Source organism: Eurytemora carolleeae, unplaced genomic scaffold (genome assembly GCF_000591075.1).
Source record: "Eurytemora carolleeae unplaced genomic scaffold, Eaff_2.0 scaffold607, whole genome shotgun sequence".
Lineage (NCBI taxonomy): Eukaryota > Metazoa > Arthropoda > Copepoda > Calanoida > Temoridae > Eurytemora > Eurytemora carolleeae.
The window spans coordinates 2,758-22,004 of record NW_019396492.1 but is presented as its reverse complement, the minus strand read 5'-3'; the positions used below and the strand labels follow the sequence as shown (position 1 = coordinate 22,004).

The following is a 19,247-nucleotide window of genomic DNA, read 5'->3' as shown; positions in this document are numbered from 1 at the left end:
ACCATGGAAAACCTTCTAGCGTATAGGGACCATGGAAAACCTTCTAGCGTATAGGGACCATGGAAAACCTTCTAGCGTATAGGGACCATGGAAAACCTTCTAGCGTATAGGGACCATGGAAAACCTTCTAGCGTATAGGGACCATGGAAAATCTTCTAGCGTATAGGGACCCATGTAAAACCTTTTAGCGTATAGGGAACCATTCTAGCGTATAGGGAACCATGAAAAACCTTCTAGCGTATAGGGAACATGGAAAACCTTCTAGCGTATAGGGAACCATTCTAGCGTATAGGGAACCATGGAAAACCTTCTAGCGTATAGGGAACCATGGAAAACCTTCTAGCGTATAGGGAACACGGAAAACCTTCTAGCGTATAGGGAACCATTCTAGCGTATAGGGAACCATGGAAAACCTTCTAGCGTATAGGGACCATGGAAAGCCTTCTAGCCTATAGGGAACCATTCTAGCGTATAGGGAACCATGGAAAAACTTCTAGCGTATAGGGACCATGGAAAACCTTCTAGCGTATAGGGAACCATTCTGGCGTATAGGGAACCATTCTAGCGTATAGGGGACCATGGAAAATGTTTGAATTTAATTTGTTTTATAACACACCACCATATTAATCATGGACATTCCTATTCCTCACCATTTACCAAGGTGTTATTTATTTGTCTTTTCTCGATTTCAACTTTTACTTAATCCACCATTTCTCAAGTAATCTTACTCACTTCAGAATATTGATTGAGCATATATTTAAATTTACACCTTAATCATCATTCTATATTAATGCTTATCTATTTGTAATTTATGTTTCAGCTTAACAACATTTAATGAGTTTGCAGCTGGGATTTAATTTTCAATTTATTTCAGAAACGTCAAAGTTGTCAGCAAAACCTCGAAATCGTCGATGCATCCAAAAATTGGCGGCCAATCTTGACGATGTGGACGAGTTCCCTCTTCAGATTCTAGAGCTGGTCCCAGGACGACGAAAAAAGATACACGTTCGTCCAAGGGTTAAGAAAAAGGACGAATCTGAAGTTTACACTTGCCCGGACGAATTTCATCCGGCCAACGACGGCGGGGAACCAAAAATTGGTAAAGAGTTTATAATTCGTCTTTTTCGTCCGGCGGACCTTCTATCTAAGGAGAGAAAAGAAACTCGGCGGAATTATTATGATCTTAAACTGAACCAACTCCGTGGATTGAAGCGGTTAAAAACTAAGATATCTGTAAAATCTAGGAGAAATTATAACAACAATAGTCCTAAGTCGACTTTCGTCAAAACCTGGCGGGGCCGACGATCCATTAGTCAGCAATCATCTAGTCATACAGTAGAGGGTCGGCGATCCTCAGAGGTGCAAGAGCTTATCAGAAATACAGGTAAGTGGATGTGGTTTGTGTGCAAAGACCTACATAAACTGTTAAGACCTAGATTTATCAAAACAAATTAAAATTTATAATTTCCAATTGTGATTTGTTTGTTAAGTGACTTCTGTCACAATTAAAATGGCGAACATATCTTCCAATTTATTGATCAGAACAGTTTTAAGCAAACAGGTCTGAAACCGGCATTTCATTTCTTAAAGTGATCAACGTCAGTCCCTTTAAGTAAACGAAATCTTTGCGACAGAAACAATCTCAAGAACTGACGAGGGTCAACCCAGACCGAAATATATTTTCAATAACTGTGGAACTAACGTCTACTTTTTTTTACTCGACAGAGGTTTGGTCCATCACCATCACCGAATTTTAAAAGAACAGAAACATTTATTCCCTAGTTTTCTGGTTCTCAATTTCATTGTATATTTTTTATGTTCTTTGCTTTATTGGTTGTTGTCGAGATCCTCGGTTTTAATCTATTTAATCTGCTCTAACTTAGTTTCCTGTGTTTTTAATTAAAAACATATTTCCTGTTATTTAATTGTTTTGTAGGGAAAACTTGGGGGATACAGTCACTGTATACTTTTTTCATCTTTAAAGTTCCATAAATACAAAAATTACATTTTTCATGACTAGGAAGCAGGTTCATAGCTTGGAGTTCAATTAGGAAACAGTTCATAGCTAGGAGGTCAATTAGGGGACAGTACATAGCTAGAAGGTCAATTAGGAGACAGTACATAGCTAGGAGGTCAATTAGGAGACAGTACATAGCTAGGAGGTCAATTAGGAGACAGTACATAGCTAGGAGGTCAATTAGGAGACAGTTCATAGCTAGAAGGTCAATTAGGAAACAGTTCATAGCTAGGGGGTCAATCAGAAAGCAGTTCATATCTTTTTTGCCAATGGTAATTTTTTTTTTAATTTGTTCTTTTGTTTTTATATAATTTTGGCTGTAATTTTTTTATTTTGACTCGTTCCCTCTCCCCCCCCCCCCTTCAAGAATCTTGTACTCGTACATTTTATTCATTTCCAACTTATACACTACACCTCAAGGTTGACCATATTAACTTTTATATAAAAAAACTTTTTCCACCTTTTTTGTTACGTTTTAAAAAATATTTGTTATTAAATGTATTTTTTTCCTATCTTTTTGTTAAAAAATTGTATGGTTGTTTTTGTATAGAATTGAGAAGAATATTTAAAATATCGAAATATATTTTCTCTGAGAACCATCAAGTTATTTTTTGAAGCAGTTGAAAAACTCTCTTCTTCAAAGGAATATTTACAGTTCATATCCAGGGGGGTAATTTTGTAACCAGTTCATAGCTAGTGGGTCGATTAGGAAGCAGTTCATAGCTAGGGGTCAATCAGATAGCAGTTCATATCTAAGGGTCAATCAGGTAGTAGTTCATATCTACCGGGGTCAATCACGTAGCAGTTCATATCTAGGGGGCCAATCAGGAAGCAGATCATAACTAGGGGTCAATCAGGTAGCAGTTCATATCTAGGGGGTCAATCAGAAAGCAGATCATAACTAGGAGTCAAAAGGGTGATATGGGCCACACTACAGAGAGTGTAAAGTAACTTGACTTTCAATTTTCTAAAATTAGTTTTAATCTAGAATTTTTAGGTACCCCTAAGAAAAGGAACTCTAGGAATCAATGCACGACACCTCGTAAATCCTCAAGTTTTCGTGCCTCTGACCAAACACCTTTTTCCTCTCCACCAAGGTTTGTAATGTAATTCAGTGCTTAAGATCCTGATCCAATGGATCCACAACGTTGTACATTTCTTGATCCGAATCAACTGGATCAAGAACGTGGAAGATCTCTAGACATAGATCCATTGGATCCAGTGAAAGATCTCTATACCTGGATCCATTGGATCCACAACGTTACAGATATCAGGATCTCTAGATTTAGATTCATTAGATCCACAACACTAGATCTTTAGATTTAGATTCATTAGATCCACAACATTATAGATCTTTAGATTTAGATTCATTAAATCCACAACATTATAGATCTTTAGATTTAGATTCATTAGATCCACAACATTAGATCTCTAGATTTAGATTCATTAGATCCACAACATTATAGATCTCTAGATTTAGATTCATTAGATCCACAACATTATAAATGAAATCTCTAGATTTAGATTCATTAGATCCACAAATTATAGATCTCTAGATTTAGATTCATTAGATCCACAACATTATAGATTCGATACAAAAGATAAGTTTTTTTTATTGACTCTTTATATCCAAATTTTTTTTTTTTTTTTTCCTAAAAGCTAATTTATTTTCTCAATAATACAACTTTTAAAAAAAATGATTTATCGTCAAAAAAAAAAAACACCCTGGCCCGGACACCCTAATAAAGAATGTTAATTGTTCAGGAGAATCCGGAAGGAGGTATGGATTAGGAAGGAACAAAGTAAGGTGAAAACTCCCTCAACCATAGACCCTTCATATCCTTTCCACCATAGACCCCTCAACTCCTTTCCACCATAGACCCTTCATCTTCTTTCCACCATAGACCCCTCAACTCCTTTCCACCATGGACCCCTCAACCCCTTTCCACCATCTTTCCACCATAGACCCCTCAACTCCTTTCCACCATAGACCCTTCAACTTCTTTCAACCATAGACCCCTCAACTCCTTTCCACCATAGACCCCTCAACCCCTTTCCACCATAGACCCTTCAACTCCTTTCCACCATAGACCTCTCAACCCCTTTCCACCATAGACCCTTCAACTCCTTTCCACCATAGACCTCTCAACCCCTTACCACCATAGACCTCTCAACTTCTTTCCACCATAGACCTCTCAACTCCTTTCACCATAGACCCTTCAACTCCTTTCCACCATAGACCTCTCAACTCCTTTCCACCATAGGCCCTTCATCTCCTGCCCACCATAGACCTCTCAACCCCTTTCCACTATAGACCCTTCATTTCCTTTCCACCATAGACCTCTCAACCCCTTTCCACCATAGACCCTTCAACTCCTTTCCACCATTGACCTCTCAACTCCTTTCCACCATAGACCTCTCAACTCCTTTCCACCATAGACCCTTCATCTCCTTTCCACCATAGACCTCTCAACTCCTTTCCACCATAGACCCTTCAACTCCTTTCCACCATAGACCTCTTCAACTACTTTCCACCATAGACCCTTCATCTCCTTTCCACCATAGACCTCTCAACTCCTTTCCACCATAGACCCTTCAACTCCTTTCCACCATAGACCTCTCAACTCCTTTCCACCATAGACCCCTCAACCCTTTCCACTATAGACCCTTCGTCCCCTTTCCATCATAAACCCCTCAACCCCTTTCCACCATAGATCCTTAACCCCTTTCCTCCAAAGACCCCTCAAACCTTTCAATCCTAGACCCCTCAACCCCTTTCCCTCAAATACACTCCTCAACCCCTATTCTCCAGAAATTCCTTCCTTCCCTTGCAAAATTTAAAGACTTTTTTAAACTTTATAATCCCATGTTTCCCGCAGGTGAGGAGGAGCCTAGAATTCCCTGTTGAGGAGTTACTCTTGCAGGAGGTGGACAGCATTCCAACCGGAAATAGGAGGTATAAAAATCCAAGCCCCCGGTGGTTGGGAAGGGGGGGGGGGTTTGAAAGAAAGGAAGGAGGAATCTCCTTTTTCGTTCTTAAATATTTTTTTTAAGATTTAAATATTCAAAGTGGGAAGACATTTGACTTACGTCTCATTAAGTAATCATGTTTTTGTTTATATCTTTGTATTTTCTACAACCTCTTTGGGCCATTAATCACATTTTAAAAAGTTTGTTTAAAACTGATAAGGGAGAGGAGGGAGGGTTTGTATTTCAATCAATCATTAATTGTATTTTCATAATCCCCCATAGGGACATTTGTCACGTTTATCAAAATTTGTTAAGATCTGATGTTGAAAGAAGAATGAGGGTTCCATCAGTACAATCTCGACCTTACAACCTTGAAGATCTCTCTTGGAACTCCTCCCACACATCTAATGAAGAGGTGAGTCCTTTTAAATACCGCGTGCGTAGTGTAAGAAGAGCAAATATTTCTTAAAAGTTTAATCTGAACATGCTTTCCTAACACTAGTAAACATAAATCCAATTTTTAAGTTCGTTCAATCGACCAATTGATTTGATTAATATATTAATGCGGAAAAAAATTAAAAACCGGGTATTCAAAAGTTTAAGAGCGCATCTTTAATCTCTTGAAATTAATCTAAAGACTAAATAAGTTTTTAGATTGGTTTTACAATTTTTTTAGGGTCAAGATAATGCAAAGTTAAATCAAAACAAACATAATACAGTTATCATATTTTCCAAGTTTTATTAATTTTTTTTAAATCGTTAAAAACGATTCACAACACTTTGCGTGCATAAAAAATATATGGTTTTTTAAAATGTTTTGATAATATATTCCAATCATTTACCAACTGAAACTTAATTTCATTGTTTTTGCGGTTATTTTGCAGAGGGCTCAGCTCACATTTTTACCGAATAAAGGTTATCGTTTGATATTATTATATTTATTATTATTTCAAAAGTTTCTCTTATAAATCCAAATCATTCATATTCCAAGTAAGAACCAAGGAATAAGAATAGCGGACTTGTTTGATATCTTTTAATTTAGTGTGCACATGGGCATTGGGCAATAGCATTGCGACTTGCGGACATTCCGATAATTCATCCAAAAAAATATTATTGATTTAAAGAGAACTGTTGACATAATTTCAAGTTCTCCATTTTCTTAGTTGCAAGCCCGATTCTCTACTGTACTGAAATGTACTGTTATACATATATTTACTGAAAGCGCCGATGGAAGGATTCATAACTCTGATTGGATAATGAGATAGATAGAAAGATAGATGTCACCGCCATACTATTTCTATTGGTTCAGAATAGATAACAAACACATGACTGAACCCTGATTGGATCAGGCGCTAATGGACCGACATGCAGGAGTGCACTGGAAAGGGCCGGTATATTATCCATTATATTAGAATGTTTGACCTTTTTTATACCATTTACATAAACACACAAAAAAAAGATGTTACACGTTAAATTTGGTGGTAAAAAAAAATATTGATTCTTCACCCGCATTATTTTAAATGCTGAGGGGGGGAAGAAATTATGGATGAATAGTTTTTTCCATAGTTTTCTCTCCGAATATATTTAAGATTCTATCCTATGAACAACTCTGAAAATTAGTATTAACATTTTTGAAAAGCCTCTACTCTCAAGTGTCACAACGCCTTGTCCTAGGCAAATACATTTTAAAAGCTTAAGTTTGAAAGGAGTAATTGGAAGAAAAAAATTTGCGCGAGAGCGTGCACATCTTGGTGACCTACATCTTGGTTTACAGTGGCCTAGTTTTCGTAGATTTTTCCCTTGATATGACAGAAAATATTTATTTGAAAGTTATATTTTCAGGGGGACACGTTCTATTTGTTCACCTGCTCCCTCTGTAACTATGGGATGGAGTGCTTGAAACGCATGCCAGTCTCATGGCAACAGTTTCTTCAAATTGCTCTTTTCGATCTCACAGTCAAGCTGGATAGGTAGGATATTGCTCTAATTATTAAATTATACCGTGATAATCAGAAAATCCTGGAATGGGAAGACGACTTTTAGACTAAAGATATATCGACTTAAGATAGTCAAGTGTGCATAGGACACAGCAATTGTGCAGTGTAAACAGACCCAATCCATTTAATTAGTGGTTTGAAAAGTGTCTAGTAAAACTAATTGCATTGTAACAAAATCCAATACCCTCAAGTTTTGCTATTAAGTGGTCTTCCTATTTCAGAGTTTTCTGGTTATTACTGGTTGATTTTTGGAAAGTAGCACTGTTAAAAGGTCATCATTGGCTTATCTTTAATGGGTAGCACTGTTAAAATGTCATTCTTGGCTCATTTAGTTGGTAATACTGTTTAAAGAGCATCCTTGTTTTATCTTAAATTGGTAACAGCTTAAATTGGTAACAGTGTTTAAGTATCATCCTTATTTCATCTTTTTTGGTAACACTGTTTAAATATCATCCTTGTTTTATCTTTTATTGGTAATACTGTTTAAATATCATCCTTATTTCATCTTTTATTGGTGACACTGTTTAAATATCATCCTTGTTTTATCTTTTATTGGTAACACTGTTTAAATATCATCCTTGTTTTATCTTTTATTGGTAACATTGTTTAAAGATCATCCTTGTTTCATCTTTTATTGGTAACACAATTTCATTTTTTAGTTTTTAAAATATATCCAAGATATTTATGTATTATGTATACAGTGAGATCCACAGAACTTGAAAATTGGATTCGGACCCATCTTTACTTTCTGTAAACTATTTGTTCATAACATCAACAAATACACAGAAGATTACCTAAATGTCGTCGTTATTTTCCAAAGTTTTATGGGTCTTACTCTTTTTAGGAGATATCATGAATTACTGATATACATAAGTATATCCAAAATATTTAGGAAATATCATGAATTGCCTGATATACATAAATATATCCTGAATATTTAGGAGATTTCATTAACTGTCTGATATATATAATTATATCCTGAATATTTAGGAGATATCAAGAACTACTGATATTTATAAATATATCCTGAATATTTAGGAGATATCATGAATTGCCTGATATACAAAAATATATCCTGAATATTTAAGTGATATCATGAATTGCCTGATATACATAAATATATCCTGAATATTTAGGAGATATCATGAACTACTGATATACATAAATATATCCTGAATATTTAAGAGATATCATGAACGACTGATATTTATAAATATATCCTAATATTTAGGAGATATCATCAACTGCCTGATATACATAAATATATCCTAATATTTAGGAGATATCATGAACTGTCTGAAATATATAAATATATCCTGAATATTTAGGAGATATCATGCACTGCCTGAATTATATAAATATATCCTGAAGAGCTGGGATATATTTCAACTTCCTCGCACCTTTAATATTCTTTCAAATCAGGTAAGCGCCCCTTTTTACTTCTAAAAGTTTTATTTACAAATATTTAGTAAGTCAGTTATTAAACACTGCTCTATAGTCTATAGTTTATTTATTTTTAAGTTAGTCTTAGGCTTTTATATGTTTAAAAAGTTGGGTTTAAAAAAGGATTTATTTGTGGAATCATTTTAATTTTACAGAAAAATAAAAATAATAGAAAAAATTACAACGAAATTGGTCACACTCAAATTTTCGAATCTCTATCTTTGCATCCCAACGTCGTAGACTTTATATCTTTCAAACTTAAAGTTTAGTAAAATAAAAATAAAAGGGGTTACACCATCAGGTAAAAACGATAAAGGGTTTAGGACATTCAAGGTCTAAGACTCGATAACTTTTTGGCTCATTTTCAGTTTCTTATTCAAAACTATTCTATTTCTGAATTTGTTTGAAATATTGATGCCTTTTTCATAACTTTGGATAAAAGTTTTTATTTTCTTTTTAAGAATTTAATTCATTATCAGGAGAAACGGGATAAGATTGTGGCTACATTGACAAGTTTTGACGTATTCAACCATACGCTTGAAGGACTTTGGGGGCTCACAGATCTAAGGCCCCCTCCCAGGGGGGTCTTTGCCCTCAAGGATAACGGCTTTGTCAGGCAAAAAATTTTATTTATTTTTCATATAATTATTTCAATCGTAAATAATCATCATTCTCTGTTATTATTCATTATTTTTCCGTTGGTAAATATTGGACTTCTTTTGTTGAATTTAAGATTTTCCTCTACTACTTTTCCACCCTAGTGACAGTGACATGTAATTTTGTACAAACGTCACAATTTGTGTTGAGCAAAACAGAGATTTGATTTGATTTATGGAAAATACAAGTTTATTTATTTTCGTTCTATTTTATTTTTCTCAAGCTTTCAAAGAACCAAAGTTGCAACTAGGGGGAAGCTTCCCTGAGCTGAAAACTTAAGAATGAGATATCCTTAATCCCACTTACTTAATCTGAGTATCCAATGGACATACTCTTGATTTTCTTCTTAAACTGTTCTTTCTTGGATATATTAGAGAAAAATCAAAAACCTGTTTGTTTAATTTCGGGGGTCTCTCCTGTATCTGTATATAATCTTAAATTGCTTCATATATGCGACTCTGATTGGTTGAATTTTATACACTTTTCAGGATACAAGTACAAGATTAGGTTAGTCTCGATATTAAGAAAAAGAGAGGATCAAGCATTAATCTCAATATCCAAAATTCTAAAGTTGCAGCTCTGGTTTATATGTGGAGGGGTCGAAACGGGCAAATACACGATTTCTTTATTGGGAGAGGAGGGTAAGATGAGAAAATAAGACCATTTCTTGGGGGTTTCCTCCCCCCCCCCCTCCCTTCCCCTGCCTCGACATATTTTAATCAATTAATATTTAGTGAGAGAACAGTTCTGGAGGATGTCCTTCAATTCCCTGATGTTGAGTCGACCCAGATCATATGTTTACCTTCAAATATCAATCCTGTTACCTCTCAGACTCCTTCATCCTTCTCTTCAGCTCCTTCATTATCCCCTCCAGCTCCTTCAACACCTCCAACTCCTCCAATAACTCCTGGAAGTACAAAGAATCCTAAATTATACCAAAAACATGTCCATCCAAATAAAACAGTTAATCTTTGCATTAAATCCAAAAAACCTACTAAAGCTAGTCATCAGATCTCAAGGAAACAAGGACGACATACAACTGCTAGATCTGGTCAGCTTACCAGGAACTCGGAAAGGGGTCAGCCTACCAGGAACTCGGAAAGGGCCCAGCCTACCAGGAACTCGGAAAGGGGTCAGCCTACCAGGAACTCGGAAAGGGCCCAGCCTACCAGGAACTCGGAAAGGGCCCAGCCTACCAAGAACTCGGAAAGGGGTCAGCCTACCAGGAACTTGGAAAGGGGTCAGCCTACCAGGAACTCGGAAAGAAGCAGGAGAGGAAAAGTTCCATCGAACGGAACTCGAGAAAGGAAAAGTTTAAAGCAATCTGTTTTAAAGCGTGAGCTTCACTCCCCGCTCCTAGAGAAACCTCTTGAAGTAGTTCGACCCCTTCCTTTCCAGATTGCTAGAGAACTCCACGAGAAAGGATTCCCCAAGGTGTGCGTCAAATTCGCGTCAATTGTGCCACCTAGGAAAGAGGAGATTGACGCAGTGATTTTAGAAAAATGTCCCAAAAGAAAATATCGCAAGAGAGAAAAATGCGAGCAGGGAGAAAATAAAAATGAAAAGGATTTAATATCCGCGAAAATGCGCTTTAAAGAACAGAAATCAAGATGGAGGGAGGAAAGGGAACGTTTAACAGAAGAAAAGGTGTGGCTGCAGGCGGGAAAAGAGAGTCCAAAATTCAGCACTAATGCTGGTTCGGTGGAGAGTAATGGTCTGAAGGCAGATATTAACGGGTGTGTGGCGGAGAGCTTAGTGAATGGTATAAATCCAGAACTAAAGCCAGGAGAGGATGCTAGATTATTGGATTCTTTGATACCAGCAAAACAATTTTACGGCGGCAGAAACAATCCGTTTCATTTAGGTCAGTTTTCGTCCTCTCTTTTATGTTTCCATTGAATAAAAAAATGTTATACTTATACAAATAGAAACAATATATGGATATATGGTCTTTTAGTTTGATATAGTTTAGGTTTAGGTATCTGGATAGTTACATAGATGGATAAATTGATATTTTGAAGTCAAGCTCGCTAGAGGGGGGTTATATGGGGGCTGAGTCCCCTCCCCCCTGGATCGGTCTATGGTTTAAAGGGTGTGTTCAGTCTCTAATGGGTGCTGAGCCCCCCCCCTCTGGAAAGAAAAATGTCAAGCCCCCTCTCAGGACAATTTCCTCAGAAGTAAAAAAGAAAAACTTTCATCTAAATTATTAAAACAACATTGAGCTAATGTTGTTTTAATAACTTTATAACTTTGCTGGTCAGAGAATTTTAAGAAATTTCTTAGTTTAATGTTTAATTTAAAAAAAACATTAACTTCAAAATTACAAGAAAAATCAAAATATGAAACAGGAAGCTATTTTACTAACATTTTTTATAAAAGGGGGGGGGGCCACAAAACGTATTACTCTCCGGAAAATTTAAACAGTGTTTAAACATAACTTAGAATTGTCGTAGGAGGCTGATTTTTTGCATGCAAACTCAGAATTATGTATATTACGTGCATTTTTTGGTTTTGAAGGAATCTACGCTAGTAGCCAACCATTACATTATGGGTCATATTAGTACATTTTTTACATGTTGCATGTCGAGTTATAGGTAATTTGGCATGAGGAATTCATTTCTGAGTCAAAATAAATATAAGAGCACTCTGACCGGCGCGCCAGTAGCTGTCAGTTTCATTATAATAATTTTTAAGAACAAGAAGAAGAATGATGTTAGAAATGAATCATTTTCCTAATGTTTGTTCAGGTTGTATATCAGGTATTAGACCAGAGGAATCCATCTACGTGGAGTAAATCACAAGCATAGCCTTCTGATAGTGTGGGTTACCCTACCAAATTCCAGGACATACCAGAAGTTATCTTCAAATTGGTCGAATCTAGAAGTATGTAAAGAAAAGATTAAATATATGAGGCTGGTACAACTTGTAAATTTGTAAATTTGAAGATGACTTCTGGTATGTCCTGGAATTTGGTAGGATAACCCACATAATCAGAATGATATGCTTGTGATTTACTCCACGTAGATGTATTCCTCTAATATTTATTTTGACCTGAGAAATGAATTTCTCATGCCAAATTACCTAAAAATCGACGTACAACATATAAAAATGTACTAAGATGACCCATAATGTATTGGTTGGCTACTAGCGCGCCGGTCAGAATGCTCCAATGTTCAATTTGACCTCGGAAATGAATTCCTTGTCCCAATTTTGCTATAGTTTGATGTATCACATGCAACTGTTATTCTAACTTGGGCCAAACTTAGCACATAAGTGTTCAAAGATATTTTCTTTTATTGCGCGCGTGCGCGGACATTTAAGCCTTTGGGGTTGAATTTTTTTAGCGCATATTTGTTTCAAGAGTGTCAGGAAAAATTTTCAAGTGCAATTAATGAAGTTAACATTGATTCACTGTCAAAAAGTCGCATTTTTTCACAAAAAGCACGCGCGCGCGCATGCGCACTTTTGCTCAGATTCCTTCAAAACCAAAAAATGCATGTAATATACATAATTCTGAGTTTGCATGCAATAAATCAGCCTCCTACGACAATTCTAAGTTATGTTTAAACACTGTTTGAATTTTCCAGAGAGTAATACGTTTTATGCTTGAATTATGAATAGCTTATTGGCTATATATCAAGATCAAGGGATTTATTTTTGTTCTTTGCTCTGGTAATCCGCAAATTAATATTTAAGAAATGCGCGAAGGCGGAAAATGTTAATGTTTAATGCTTTGAAAACTTACTAATAGGAAACCTAGTTGTTATTTACGACGCCTAGAAAGAGGAAACCTAGCTAGTTTCACTGTGACGTTTTTTACAGTTAACGGATTTAAATCTGCTCCCCATTATAACTATGCCTAATCCAACTCCACCCACCTTCATTTAAGTCGCCGGTAATTTACAACCAATCATTTTCGTTCTTTTTAATTTTCTGTTCCTTTTTTTCTAGATTTTCGCTAGTTAACCATTTCAAAATTACTGGTTTTTAATATTTGTATCGAAATCTTACAGTTACTTTTCAAAAATGTAATGACAGGGGTGAATTTCTGGCCCCAGATGTATTTTCTCCCCCTGGTTTGAGGATTATAGAGTTTTCATACTAAGGGAGAGAGGAAAATACAAAGTTTAAGGATTTCCAATCTTCTCTGCCAACTTTAATCTACTTCTGCACTATAAATGATGTTGTCCAGGGGGTAATCTTCTTGGTTAAGGATATTGAGGTCGTCAAATTAACACCCAGTAGGAAGAAAAGGATAAGTTTTTCTGATGGCTAATCTATTGATAAAATGGCCTATTCTGTCGCACTAAACATATATACAGACAAAAGATTACCAGAATTGAAAAAAGTTTAGTTAAGACCCTCCCTGAAGCCTGTGCCTAACGTTTACAAATACAGAGGCGATTTAAATCTGTACAATAAAGACTACCACGAAATTGGCCATGATATGTCCTAGTTAAGATGTCTTCATTTTGCAAGAATTTTCTGTAAAATCCGCCTATTTGACAGATTCTGAGCAAACATGAAACCCGTGGTCAATTTCTTGTTATTAAAGGATTTCTTGACTTTCACAGCTTCTCAACTAAATTAGATTCCGTTCCATCATGAGAGCTAAATTCTATCCCATTTATAAAACTGTTCACAAAATTAACTAAGCTAAATTCTATCCCATTTATAAAATTGTTCACAAAATCAACTAAGCTAAATTCTATCCCATTTATATAACTGTTCACAAAATTAACTAAACTAAATATTATTCCATTTATAAAACTGTTCTCAAAATTAACTAAGCTAGATTCTATCCCATTTATAAAACTGTTCACAAATTCAACTAAGCTAAATTCTATTCCATTTATAAAACTGTTCACAAAATTAACTAAGCTAGATTCTATTCCATTTATAAAACTGTTCACAAAATTAACTAAGCTAGATTCTATCCCATTTATAAAACTGTTCACAAAATCAACTAAACTAAATTCTATTCCATTTATAAAACTGTTCACAAAATTAACTAAACTAAATTCTATTTCATTTATAAAACTGTTCACAAAATTAACTAAGCTAGATTCTATCCCATTTATAAAACTGTTCACAAAATTAACTAAGCTAAATTCTCTCCCATTTATAAAACTGTTCACAAAATTAACTAAGCTAGATTCTATCCCATTTATAAAACTGTTCACAAAATTAAATAAGCTAGATTCTATCCCATTTATAAAACTGTTCACAAAATTAACTTAGCTAGATTAAATCCCATTTATACAACTGTTCACAAAACTAATATTGTTATAGGGTGCAGTGGATTAATATATTGATATTGTAGGGTGCAGTGGATTAGTATATTGATATTTTAGGTGTGCAGTGGATGAATAAATTGACATTATAGGGTGCATCGGACTAATATTTTGATATTTTAGGGTGCAGTGGATTAATATTTTTATTTTGTAGGGTGCAGTGAAAGATTGAGACAGGCTAGGAATATATTATGTAACAGAAAACTCCAATTAGAAGACCTCACTAGGTGGAGAACTAGGTACAATCATACTTCTTTTTCTTTTTTCAATATCAAAGTTTTCAATTTTGTTTCTAATATTTTGCTTTCCTTCTTATTTAGCAGGAAATTTTTTTCCCATGATTATTAATTTGAAGCTTTTGTTTTTTCTTGAAAATTGAAAATTAGTAGATTTTTTTAAGCAATATTGTTGACAAACTGTTAAAATTTTTGTTTTAAAAGTTTTTATTTTTCGCGAAATGAGAGTAGTACTCTTTTTATCCAAATATCAGAAACTTATCTGTAAGCAACAACAATCTCTTGATTTAACTTTAGTTTGAAATCATATTTAAGAGATTAAAGTTAGAACAAATTTAACCTAGAGGATATATATAAATATATAATGATACAATATTACAATATTTCAATATTATAATAACACAATAATATAATAAAATAATAGAATAATGTTTTTACATTAACTATATTAATGTGATAATATAAAGAATATAGATATTTATATTTTGAGGGAAAAAAATATTTTAAAGCGGTATTATCAGATTTCCCTTTAATCGTATTTATTTCACTGCAGTGGGAGGAAAACAAGAAAAAATTATATTTAAATTAGGTATGTACGGAAGACTAAGTTTTCAAAAAATCAATTTGCTTAATTTCGGATGAATAAATGAATTTTTGCGGAGATTATCACAAAGAAATGTAAATGATTGAAAGAACTGGCATAATTTATACATCTCAACCAATAAAACTTGAATCAGTGAAATAACCCCTAAATTTTGTCTAATAAACTGGGGCTCATGAATTTTTAAGGAAATATATAACATTTAGGCTGACCACATTTTGGAGATACCGGGACTACGGCTATTCTGAGAACATTGTTTCGTATATGATAAAGGCAAAAATTAAGTTGCAATTTCTAGGTTTTTCAAGTCTTCAATTTATAAATTATTCTGGTTTATTTGGAACAGCACTATATACAAAGGGTGATTGATTTTTTACTCTTTTCAGAATTGACCCTCCCCCCAACCTTCCATCGTAGATGTCATGTGCTCATAATGACAAGAGTTTTTGCGGAATTTCAGGCTTTTGGGTCTGAAAACCGTGACCACAATTGATATTTAGCAATTTAAAAACCTATAAGTCACTAGTAAGTTTAGAACACATCAAATTTGGTATACAAAGAGTTTTCTGTAGCCGTGAATACTGTCCTTATATTTTTGTTTCAATATTTTTTAAAAAGTTTAATGTTTGACCAAAAAAACTGATTTTTTGAAATCTGCCATTTATTTGTCTTAAATATCAGTTTTTTGCCTCTAATTTTTTAAATTATTAACAGATTTTGCTGATTTTAGAATTTGTGGATTCAGTGTTTAAGACATATCGAAATTCTGCGGCGAAGCTTTTTTCGGATTGTCTTCTCTTCGGATTGTCTTCAATTATAACTAATGTATTTGAAGAAATATTTTTTGCTCAACCTAAAATTTCAAAAAAACCGGTTTCCGGTTTGCAATTTCAACTTACTGTATATGTATAGTACACCCCCTCCCTCTGTTTCTAATCAAATTTAATCAAATCAAATCAAATAATCACCCCTATGCTTCTAATCAAATGTCCTCTATTATTTAACAATGTTTTTTATAATTTTTATAAAATAAAATGGTACGAGCCATCAACGATCTTTATTCTCCTTTCTCTATCTGCATGTCCGCAGTTTCTCTGTTTCTTGACTCCCTTTGCCCGACCAATAATGGCATTTGAACGAATGTTTGCGAGTCGCTGTCTTTGCACGATCACAGTGCACGATCATTCTTTCGATGTATAGATGTCCCCCTCGCCGTTTTTGTTTTGTTTTGCTTAATTGTAATTGCAGCCTCAGCTCTGTACATTCTGCCCACTTGCATTGGCTAGGTCACCACTTCTAGTACTTCAAGTTAGTTTCTATTTACAGCGAGTGAGCAATAGCTTCTCTGCTATGAACCGCACATTTTTACTTTCCTGATCAAGGAGGGTTGCTATTCAAAGAAGGATAATTAAGTGACCCTCTCAGAGGTAATTTTGTTGTAGGATCCAACAGAGAAATGTCTTAGAGTCTCATTTCGCTGCTTGTGAGAGATTAGATGGTAGGTAAAGGAGAGTGGAGATGTGGATAAGGGTTTGTAGGAGTGGCGTATTAGGAAAGTTTCGCTGAATCACTCCATTTTTCCAGCGGAATGCCTCAGGAATTATCGCATTTAGTGTGCACCACTGCCACTGCGATTTAATGGTCTTTCGCTCTCAAGCAAAAATTGTTGAGAATTTTGCCAATTACTTCTAAAAATTTAAAGCTAACAACAAGTGCTTTATAGTGCTAAAATGTACATAGTAAAGGGCTACAGAAAAGCATAAGTAAGATAGAGCAGTAAACTGTAAGCTTAGGGCGTTGGGACACTTCAAAGTCAACCCTGTCTTAAAATTCAATTCCCCTCTCTCTGTTTTGGAATTTTCCGGGGCATTGAACACAACGTAAATCACACTCTGCCTTGGCATTTGCTGCTTCTAATGAGCGTGGGGGGATAATTGGGAATGGATTTTTACTAAATAGCTTTTAAATATGAGAACTCTCAGAACAATATTTCTAACTTTTCCATGTTTTTAGACTGAAGAAGAGAAAGCACAAGTTTTGTATAGAAGAATCTAGAAAATTCTGGAAGGAACCGGAAATAAATTCTGAAATTCCAACAGCCAATGTTCATGCCCCTAAAACCAAAAGTTTGCCATCCGCAAAGCTAAACCGGAAACAGTACCGGGGCCTGCGTCCTCTGACGGGGGTGCCATTGACCGAAGAAACCTCACAAGTAGAAAGCATTTCCGTCCAAACCAAACCGAACGGCATTGTTCGCCCGCGTCGCACGGAGCGGCGAAGTTTGAAGCTTCGAGGACGGGAGTTGGCCGGCCGCTGGCGTGGGTCAGGGGGTCAAATAAAATATTTTTTTCGAACTATTCAGGTTCAGGAGTAATTCCTTTTTCAACATTTTTGGATATTTTTCCAAACTAATTGGTATTTTGGAATAAATATTGAAGATTTGCGGGTTTTATTGATTTAATTTAAGCAATTTATTTAGGGATAGTAAGTTTAAATTGGTATTTTCAGTTAAACTTATTCTTCATTGCACTCTCTCCCTTTTTTACAGTGCCTAGGATCCGGATCAATTGAATTTGTAACATTTTGGCGTCCTGGATCTGGATCCGGATTCAAGCGGGAAGATGTTTACCGAATTTGCCCAAAAAAATATCTCAAGACTCAAGTACTAACTGAAGACCAAAAAGCTCGAATTTATCAAAAACCCAAAAATCAGCTCACTTTCTATTGCGAGCACTTTATGTATTTTTACAACATGTTCGGACCAAACTTCTGTATTTTGTTGTCCCCACAAGTTTCGTAGAATCTTATGAATTAATTGTTGTATTTGGTAAACGTACACGGTCGTCGGTTACCCACTAAAAATTAGATTTTTTAGACGCCTGTACGGAATATATTGTCTTATTAGTTTTTACTTGCATTCTTGCACCTGTTCTGTTGTACTCTCTTTTAAAGGCTAGTTTTATTTCACAGTTTAAGGACAACAATAATTTCTTTATATTTTTTAAGTTTTAGGTCGTCTTCAAAGTCTCATTCTTTGTTGGTAACCCTTTTGACTCGGGTTCATGTTGATCCAACATTGTTGAAGCTCTAGCTGAGGGAGGGATTGCAGGTTCTTAGTCACTTCAATTCCTCATTTGAGCTACATTTATCGTTCTCTCATGAGAGCCCCCTCTAAATGCAAACTTTTTTATTCCTCAAAATGCGGCCATGTTAAGAATATAATCGGCTCAAGTGTGGCCTGGCTTAGATGATCTGTTATTTTTATACAGTTTTCTAATGTAATCGACAATTGTTGACATTTTTTTCTCCTTTGAGCTTTAAACTTCAGAATTGTGGATATTGAGATCAAAGTTTGATTTCCTCTTTTTATTAATCTCAAGATTAATTTAATCTGAGGTTGTTATCCGGAAAAGTGTATAAAATTCAACCAATAGAGTGGCGTATGCAGAATCCCAAACAGCCAATCCGAAGCCGGTATTTTTGTGTTTTTGCTCGCCTTTTAATAAGAGAGCACTCATTGTTTAAAATCCGGTAATGATATGTAGGCCTGTAGGGTATGGATATCTAAAACGATAGGAAAAGAGTGGATTAAGCAGGAGAGATTGGATATTCAGATTTAGCCATCAGGATTAAGGGTATCCAATTCTGAAGTTCTCATCTGCTTGTTTGATTTCAAAATTTCGGCGAGTTAAATATTTAACCACAGGTTTAAATATTTAACCTCACGGTTAAAGTTCGGGTTTAAATTAAGTCAGAAGTGGCATTTAACCATGAACTTAAAATTTAAGTCAAAACTTTTCGTTCTTTAGTTTTAGACTCAGGTTGATTATTTTAGTTAATTTATTAATTCTAATGTTGAAAATTTACACTCTTGTCATTTGTTAAATTTTATTGAAGAAATATATGTCGTGCAGTGTGCACCCTTTTGAAATATATTTTGTGCACTTTATTGAAATATACATTTTGTGCACTTTATTGAAATATATATTTTGCGCACAATCTTGAAATAAAAATGTTGTAAATCTTCTGATG

The 19,247-nt window shown here is 35.0% G+C and overlaps 2 protein-coding genes across 5 annotated transcripts in view; both read left to right on the top strand.

Annotated features, from left to right (window-relative positions):
- The window catches only part of LOC111704276 (uncharacterized), a 7,807-nt gene extending 2,336 nt beyond the window's left edge, over positions 1 to 5,471 (top strand). The window contains exons 2-6 of one of the 2 annotated variants that reach the window (XM_023476481.1): positions 875 to 1,384; positions 3,015 to 3,114; positions 3,782 to 3,797; positions 4,897 to 4,973; positions 5,303 to 5,471. In XM_023476481.1, the coding sequence (XP_023332249.1) occupies positions 875 to 1,384; positions 3,015 to 3,114; positions 3,782 to 3,797; positions 4,897 to 4,973; positions 5,303 to 5,456 (857 nt within the window). In that variant the 3' untranslated portion in view covers positions 5,457 to 5,471. Of the gene's footprint in view, positions 1 to 874; positions 1,385 to 3,014; positions 3,115 to 3,781; positions 3,825 to 4,896; positions 4,974 to 5,302 lie in introns of both variants that reach the window. The other variant, XM_023476480.1, reaches the window with a different exon arrangement.
- A 1,339-nt stretch (positions 5,472 to 6,810) lies between these two features.
- On the top strand, positions 6,811 to 17,658 carry LOC111704274 (uncharacterized). Of its 3 annotated transcripts, none has more exons than XM_023476479.1 (7): positions 6,811 to 6,957; positions 8,313 to 8,406; positions 8,907 to 9,043; positions 9,819 to 10,135; positions 10,217 to 10,948; positions 14,533 to 14,617; positions 17,229 to 17,658. In XM_023476479.1, exons 1-7 carry the CDS (start codon positions 6,875 to 6,877, stop codon positions 17,587 to 17,589), a joined length of 1,809 nt encoding a protein of 602 aa, XP_023332247.1. In that variant the 5' UTR covers positions 6,811 to 6,874; the 3' UTR covers positions 17,590 to 17,658. The 3 variants fall into 3 exon arrangements, with proteins under 3 accessions (XP_023332247.1, XP_023332246.1, XP_023332245.1); XM_023476478.1 differs by having other exon boundaries at positions 6,812 to 6,957; positions 9,819 to 10,162; XM_023476477.1 differs by having other exon boundaries at positions 6,812 to 6,957; positions 9,819 to 10,948.
- Positions 17,659 to 19,247: the final 1,589 nt, after the last annotated feature.